Source organism: Myotis davidii, unplaced genomic scaffold (genome assembly GCF_000327345.1).
Source record: "Myotis davidii unplaced genomic scaffold, ASM32734v1 scaffold967, whole genome shotgun sequence".
NCBI classification, from domain to species: domain Eukaryota; kingdom Metazoa; phylum Chordata; class Mammalia; order Chiroptera; family Vespertilionidae; genus Myotis; species Myotis davidii.
Window position 1 is genome coordinate 2,986,546 of NW_006383014.1, and position 8,413 is coordinate 2,994,958.

General features: G+C 37.8%; 1 protein-coding gene across 1 annotated transcript in view; it reads right to left on the bottom strand.

The window, feature by feature from the left end:
• TET2 (tet methylcytosine dioxygenase 2) overlaps positions 1-8,413 on the bottom strand; it is a 117,469-nt gene that overhangs the window by 9,431 nt on the left and 99,625 nt on the right. The window contains exons 8-9 of the mRNA XM_015558090.1: positions 6,399-6,488; positions 5,945-6,097 (exon numbers count right to left, since the gene is read on the bottom strand). Coding sequence (XP_015413576.1) covers positions 5,945-6,097; positions 6,399-6,488 — 243 coding nt within the window. The remainder of the gene's footprint in view (positions 1-5,944; positions 6,098-6,398; positions 6,489-8,413) is intronic.

The window sequence follows — 8,413 nt, forward strand, 5'->3', positions numbered from 1 at the left end:
GCTACTTCATAACTGTAATGTTGCTACTGTTATGAATCATAATGTAAATAAATATCTGATATGCAGGATGGTCTTAGGTGACCCCTGTGAAAGGGTAGTTCGACTGCCAAAGGGGTCGTGGCCCACAGGTTGAGAACCGCTGCTAAGCAATGCTTTATAGCTGTATCCCACAAATTTTAATGTGATCTCTTAACTTTCATTTAGTTTGAAATACTTTCTAATTTCCCTTATAATTTATTCTTTGACTCATATGTCATTTAGAAATATATTGCTCCATTTCCATATAGTTAGAGATTTTGTAGGCATCTTTCTGGTACAGAATTTAATTTAATTGGCTTTAATGTAGTGGCTGCTTGCTTTAAAGTTCATGGTGTGCTCTTTAACTTACCACAGTCTGCATTTAAGTAATATTATACCACTCCATATATGAGAACCTTATAACAGTATGCAGTAATCTCCCCTTATTCACTGTTTTACTTTCCACAGTTTTTGTTACCTGTTGTCAATAGTGGTCCAAACATATTCAATGGAAAATTCAAAAAATAAACCATTTATAAGTTTTAAATTGCACACCATTCTGAGGGGTGTGATGAAATCTCGCACCAACCTACTCAGTCCCACCCGAATGGTGAGTCATCTCTTTGTCCAGCATCTCTAGCTATATGTGCAAGCCTACCCATTAGTCACTTGACAGTCAACTTGCTATCAGATTGACTGTGTGGTATCTCAGTGCTTGTGTTCGTCACCTTACTTTACTTAATGATGGCCCACAACACATGCACAGTGATGCTGGTAATTCGGATATGCCAAAGAGAAGCCATAAACTGCTTCTTTAAGTGAAAAGCTGAGTACAGTCCGTAAGATATTTTGAAAGAGAGAGACCATATTCACATAACTTTTATTACAATATATTGTTACTATAGGCCCGGTGCACGAATTCGTGCATTGGTGGGGTCCCTCAGCTTGGCTTTCAGGGATCAGTGCACTCCACACTAGTCTTACCCGCCAGCTCATTGGGCTCCAGCCCGCTGTCTGTGTCAATGCTGCACAGCACAAAGTAGTGCGCCAAGCAGCAGGCGACCAGGAAGGAGCCCAAGCCCAGGCTGGGCGCCTTTAGCTCTGGCTCATCTCGGCCCCCCGCTGCACCTGCCACCACTGCCATTCAGGTGCGCAGGGCAGGAGAGGCTCGCACTGCCACAGCTGCGCTCACCAGCCATCTGCCCGGCATCTGGCGCCCGTTTGTCAGCTGAGCGGCGTTTCCACTGTGGGAGCACACTGACCATGAAGGGTCAACTCCTGCGTTGAGCGTCTTCCCCCTGTTGGTCAGTGTGCATCATAGCTACCGTCCGGTCATCCAGTTGCTTTGGCTTTTATATATAGAGATAATTATTTTATTTTCTTATTGCTTTTACTCTCTTTCTATGCCTAACTTATAAATTAAATTTTACCATCAGTATGTATGTATAGGAACAAAAGCATATGTGGGGTTTAGTACTATCCACAATTTCAGGCATCCTCTGTGGGTATTAGAACATATTGCTTGTAGAGTGAGGTGGGGTGAAGAGGGGAGAAAAACTACCGTCTTCCAATTCCCAAGCCTCTGTGCTACTTCAACATGTTAGAAACCTCAGAGTCCACTGTTAATATATTTTTATTTAGCAAAATATCTTTAAAATAAGAAAAAAGTCTTTTTACTCACATATATATTATTTGTGATTTTTTTTTAATCAATCCAGATTTCTATTTGGCATCATTTACTTTTTACCAGAAGACGTCCTTTAACATTTTTGAAATGTTAGTCTGCTGGTGGTAAATTATTTCAGCTTTTGTCTGAAGAAAATCTTAATTTTTGTCTTTACTTTTAAGAGTTGTTTTCACGGGTTTTCTAAGTTGACAGTTTGTTTTTTCTTTCAGTACTTTAAAGATATTTCTCCTCTGTATTCTTCCTTGCTTTTCCTGACATGAAGTTTCCTATGTTTATTATCAGTTTTCTCACTAAATGTAATATGTCTTTTTTTTCTCCATCTGCTTTTCACATTTTTCTCTTTATCACTGACTTTAAGCAAATTGATTTCCATGTATCTTTCATCTAGTCCACTTCTGTCTTTTTTCCACCTCTATTAGGGGCTTGCTCAGCTTCTAGGATCAACGGGTTTACAGTTTTGAACAAATTTTTGGGGGAAAATTTAGCTCTTATTTCTTTAATATTTTTCTGTACACTATCTCCTTCTGGTACTCTAATTACATATATATTAGTGTAATAATTAGTTTAATCATTAGTAGGTCATCAATCTATTAATTTTATTTCCAGTTTTGGTTTTTCTCTTTATTTCACATTGAAATTTTTCTCTTGCTATATATTCCAGCTCACTAATCTGCTGTTGATTCCATCTAATGTATTCTTTTATCCAGGCATCATATATTTTTCATTTCTAGAAGTTTAATGTGGGTCTTTATTATATCTTCTTAATTTTCTTTTATCGTGCTTATACTTTCCTCTGATATATTTTAATGTCCTTGTCTACATATTACCATGTCATTTTTGGAACAATGTCTTGATTGCTTTCCCCTTATCCTCATTATGGATCATATTTTCTCACTTCTTTGTATACCTAGTAATTTTTAAAAATATGTTTCTATTGATTTTAGAGAGAGAGGAAGGGATAGGGAGAGAGAGATAAACACACTGATGAGAGAGAAACACTGATCGGCAGCCCCCTGCACGCCCCCTCCAGGGATTGAGCCTGCGACCTGGGCAAGTGGGCCATGACCTCTTGGTTCATGGGTTGATGTTCAACCACGTAGCCACACTGGCCAGGCTAGACCTAGTAATTTTTATGGGATTAAGATATTATAAATTTTACTTTATTTCAGAGATTTTTTTAAAGCCTTTGTTCTGGGATGCCATTATTAGGAGTCAGTTTGATGTTTTCAAGAATTGATTTTAACCATCTTTAGATGGGATCAGAATAGCCTAATCTACTTCTGCTACCAAGGCCATAAGATTCTGAATATGCTCTTTGTAATTTCGTATGTTAATAGGTCTTTTCCTTCTGAATGGTATTAACAAAACCTTTCCAAGTCCTGTTATGAAACCAAGGGATTGTTCTGCCTAGTCCTTTGGATGTCTTTTTCTACAGCCTTGGTAATCTCTTCACATGCATGCACTGTTCAGTAGTCAGCTGAAGACGCAAGCAGAGCTTCCTACAGGTATGGGGACTCTTCTCAATGATGCCCTCTCCTCCCTGACACTCTGGGGTGTAAGTTCTATGACGTTACTTCTCCATAGCCTGAGCTTTGTCTCCTTAATGCATAGATAACCCTGGGGTCTGTTCAGGAACCTCCTCCCAGCCCTGGAGCCTAATGTACTTTTCAGGAAATAAGTTAGGGTAATCATAGGTTTGCCTTTTTTTTAAAAAAAAAAATGAATTTATTAGGGTGACATTGGTTCGCAAAACCATAGAGGTTTCAAGTGTACGACTCAATAAAACATCATTTGCACACTGCATCATGCGCTCATTGCCCCTAGCAGTCTCTTTCTGCCCCCATTTACCCCCTTTGCCCACCTCCACCTCTACCTCACCCCCCTTTTCCTCTGGCTGTCACCACACTGTTGTCCGGGTCCATGTGATAAATTCACCTTTTTAATGTCTCCTTTCTCTGGCATTACTATCCTGTGCTTTTTCTACTTCTACAACTTCTACATATAAAAAGTTGTTGTATACACACACACACACACACAGTAAATCTAGTCCCTGGCAATTCATCATGGCTAGAATCTGCACTCACAACATGATGTTTTTGATGGCTTGAATATTATTTACTACTGGGTTCACATAGTATATTTGTGTATTGAAACTCATGATTCTGGCCTGGCCAGTGTGGCTCAGTGGCTGAGCATTGACCCAGAAACCATGAGATCACTGGTTTGATTCTTGGTCAAGGCACATGCCCAGGTTGTAGGCTCAGTCCACAGTAGGGGGTGTACAGCCAGTCAATGAAGTTTCTCTCTCATCGATGTTTCTATCTCTCCCTCCTCCTTCCTCTCTCTCTAAAAAAATATCAAGAAATGCTTTGAAGACCCAATGAAGCTTAACTTTAGCAACAAGACTTTTAACTATGAAAACAGGGAATAAAGCAAGGAAGCACATTCAGATATGAGAAATAAAGTTAATACATTCAGTTGAGGGAAGCAGGCAAAAATCAAATGGTAGGTTTGCCAGCATCCATACCTCAAAACATCTTCCCATTTACCGTGTAGAAAGGTCACATGGCTCTTTTTTCATCTCTAAACCATGTTAAGACACATAAATGAACATTACTAATGGTACCTATCATGCATATATAAAAAAACCTATCCATTCACAGCCATTAATTGAATTAATTTAGAGACATTAAATCTATTTGTATGTACAAATGTATGCAGTTAAATTTTATTTTATTGTGATAAGAACATTTAACATGAGATCTACCCATGTAACACATTTAAAGTTACAATATATTTTTTTGACTATAGGCATAAATGTTATACAGCAGATTCTACAGCTTATTCCTCTTGCCTAACCAAAACTTGATGCCCATTGATTAGTATACCTATACAGTTATTCCTACAAAGATAGTGAAAGACATCTTAGGAGTTATATATAGTCACTTTGCTATAACTTAAAAATTTTGACTACTTCCATATTTTGAGCACTCCAGGTTCAGGTGATGCATAAAATACTCCAAAGAAAGTGTAATAGGTTAAATATAAATGCTTAGAAAATCAGGTGTGAATGAGACAGTCTATAATGAGAATCAAAGAAGTAAAAAAGCACATCAATGTTTTGTTATCCTGTCCCTTTCCCCAGCTAAAATAATTTGATTAATAGCACCTATGAAAAATTCTTATTTGGGTAGTTGAGCAACCTTTTTAAAATTAAATCACTTTGTCCTCTCCCCACCCCCAACACACACTTAGCACACCCAAATGGTCTCTTTCTTACCTACATGATAAAGTTCAACAATCCTTTATGTGGCCTCCAAGGATTTTGTGACCTTACATCTCTACTCTCAGGGAGAATCTTTTTGTTTCTTCAGAAACATGTGCATCTTCTAGCCCAACTGTTATTGTATTATTCTGTAATTGCTATTGTACATTTCTATATCTCACTTAGAAAAGAAATTCCTTAAAGACAGAAAACATACATTGCTCATATGTAGATCTGCAGTGACTAACCAGTGTCTGGTTTGTATCAGGTTTTTATTTAATACTTTCTGTTGTTGATATTATTGAAACAGGATAGTCTTCTGCTTCCTTCATGAGTATTTCTGAACAAATACTTTAGAAAACGTAGCCCTGGAGAGTATTATGCTAGTGAAATAAGCCAGTCAGAGAAAGACAAGTTATCATATGATTTCACTTACATATGGAATCTAATGAACAAAATAAACTAACAAAGGGGAGACAGACTCATAGATACAGAAAAAAGACTGACTGCTATCAAAGGAGAAGGTGTTGGGCCTGGGTGAGAAAGGTAATGGGATTAAGCAAAGAAAAAAAGAAAGACTCATGGACATAGACAACAGTATGGTGATTGCCGGAGGGAAAGGGGGTGGGTGGAAAGAAGTAGAAGAGGATAAAGGGGGAATAAATGATGGAAGGAGACTTGACCTGGGGTCACAACACAATATACAGATGATGTACTGTAGGATTATATACCTGAAACATATATAATTTTATTAACCAATGTAACCCAAATAAATTCAATTAAAAAAGAGAAAAATCTAGCCTTCTAAATATGTACAGTGTAGAACATACTTATACAATAAGAAAAACATGTTTTTGCTTGGTTCACAGAGCCAAGGCCAAAATAAAAAGGACCTAGCAAAATCTGGCATATCTGGACACTTGCAAAGTAGTGCACCCATCTATAATAATAAAAGAGTAATATGCTAATTAGACCGGGCAGCCGGACAACCAGACAGCCTTCCGGATGATCTTCGGATGAAGCCGGAGCTGCGAGGGCCGAGCCCCTTGCATGAATTTCATGCATTGGGCCTCTAATAGCTTTATATGTATAGACATTCTGGGAAAACAGTTGTTAAATGGTTGAACCTATAGTTTGGGCCACATAATTTTAATTAATCACCAAAGTCTGCTTACAGGGACAAAATTATTTGATGAGAACACAATTAGTAGATATTGTTAGCCTCAAAAGCTCGTATTTACAGATTAAAAGAGCAAAATGGTATACTTTATATTTACCAGAAACAGAACACAGCAGTGATTTCAACAATTAGATAGAAAAAAGTTAGAAAATTAAAAAAAATCATTTCAAAAATATTTTTGGAAGTAGGTAGATAGGTCATCAATACTAAGTAAAAGGTCCCAATTGTTGTCAGTTATTTAAACTTACCTGATTATTATATGCATCAGGTGCAAGTTTCTTGTATGTTGGTGCCATAAGAGTAGACAGGTTTTGTAAATGAGACTCCAGTTTTTCTTCCTGTATAAAATGAATAATTCTACATATTAAATTCTAAATCCATTCTCTCTGTATATGAGACTATCAGTTAGATCCCCCCCCCCCATATCTTAGATACAAATCACTATATACTATTCATCTTACTAAATAAAGCATCTTAACATGACTATTTCTAAGTGAAAGTAGAGGCCACATATTACCTAGTTTCATATGTGCTACTAATATCTAGCTCTTCTGATAAGATTAATCAACTTTCTACTTTGCATGCAGATATTTGGCATTTTATAAATAGAAGCCCGTGCTGGTAGAAGGGTTAGGAGAATGAAACTATACTATCTGGCTTTTTTTTTAAAAAAAATTTTTATTTATTTTTGTTTTCGTTTCCCACAGTGAGGGTTCTGACTGAAAGACTAAAACGTGTTTCCTTAAGCTGGTCTGTTCTCCCCTGAGTCACTGAGGAAACTTAATTTGTAGAGACAGCATGCTCCTGCTAAAGTCCTTTTAATTCCCTTCTAAGACTGGATTTAAAATAAATTGCATGGACTTTTTTTCTCATTTTCATTCTAAGAAGGTGACTTTATTTCCTCTGGGATAAACCGCTCCACCCTTCTCATACTAGCCACCCACTTCCTCTGTGATGCTCACTGATAAAATCTGCAAGTCCTCATGGACTTTTTGTAGTAGGCCTTCCAGAATGAACACAGAGGAACCTCATTTGGGGCAGTAGGTCTAGTGCCTCCTATGATTTTGAAAACTGTAGATGAGAATACTCCGTTTGGTTTACGTGAAATCTGGCTTGAGTGATAAGCACTTATGAAAAAGTGGTGAAAAAGTTCTCTAGTGTGGAAAATTAAAATGGCTGACAGCATGCAAAATTACTGCTTTAAATTGGGCTTATTTAGTACTAGAGGCCCGATGCACGAAGATTCGTGCAAGAATGGGCCTTCCTTCTGCCTTTGCTCTGGCCAGAGCCACCTTTCTGCCTTCTCACACTGCCCAGAGGCCCAGAATGGCTGGGGCGGTGTGGAACGCCTGCATCCCACTTCTCCCCTAGCCACTTGGTGCCTGCATATGCAAATTAACTCACCATCTTTGTTGGGTTAATTTGCATACTCATTCATGATTGGCTGGTGGGTGTCACAAAGGTACGGTCAATTTGCATCTTTCCCTTTTATTAGTGTAGATATCCCTGATGAAGTTTCCCACATGAGGGTTCTGACTGAAAGACTAAAACGTGTTTCCTTAAGCTGGTCTGTTCTCCCCTGAGTCACTGAGGAAACTTAATTTGTAGAGACAGCATGCTCCTGCTAAAGTCCTTTTAATTCCCTTCTAAGACTGGATTTAAAATAAATTGCATGGACTTTTTTTCTCATTTTCATTCTAAGAAGGTGACTTTATTTCCTCTGGGATAAACCGCTCCACCCTTCTCATACTAGCCACCCACTTCCTCTGTGATGCTCACTGATAAAATCTGCAAGTCCTCATGGACTTTTTGTAGTAGGCCTTCCAGAATGAACACAGAGGAACCTCATTTGGGGCAGTAGGTCTAGTGCCTCCTATGATGCCCAGCACCAAGGGTTTAAGGATCTGATTCGCATGTTAGTAGTCTGTGGCTCGTGGGGAAGTTAGATGTATAGTAGGTCTGGCTAAGACACATTTAAAGAAAAATATAGTCTTAAAGAGGTCACATTCTCTACTCCCTCTCCATTTTGCTGCCAAGAAAGATGGCTATTAAAAGGATTTGTTTGGTTTAAGTTGTCTATTTCTAACCTCCATACTTTTAAATGTCTATTAAAATAGCATTTCAAAATTTAAAAGGATCTCTTCACATAATAACTAATATTTACTTAATGCTTCAAATACGAATAAAATCTTCACAACTAGAATGTATATGAAGAACTTGGCAAAGTTTATTTGAAAGGAGAAATGATCAGTTATCCCACCCA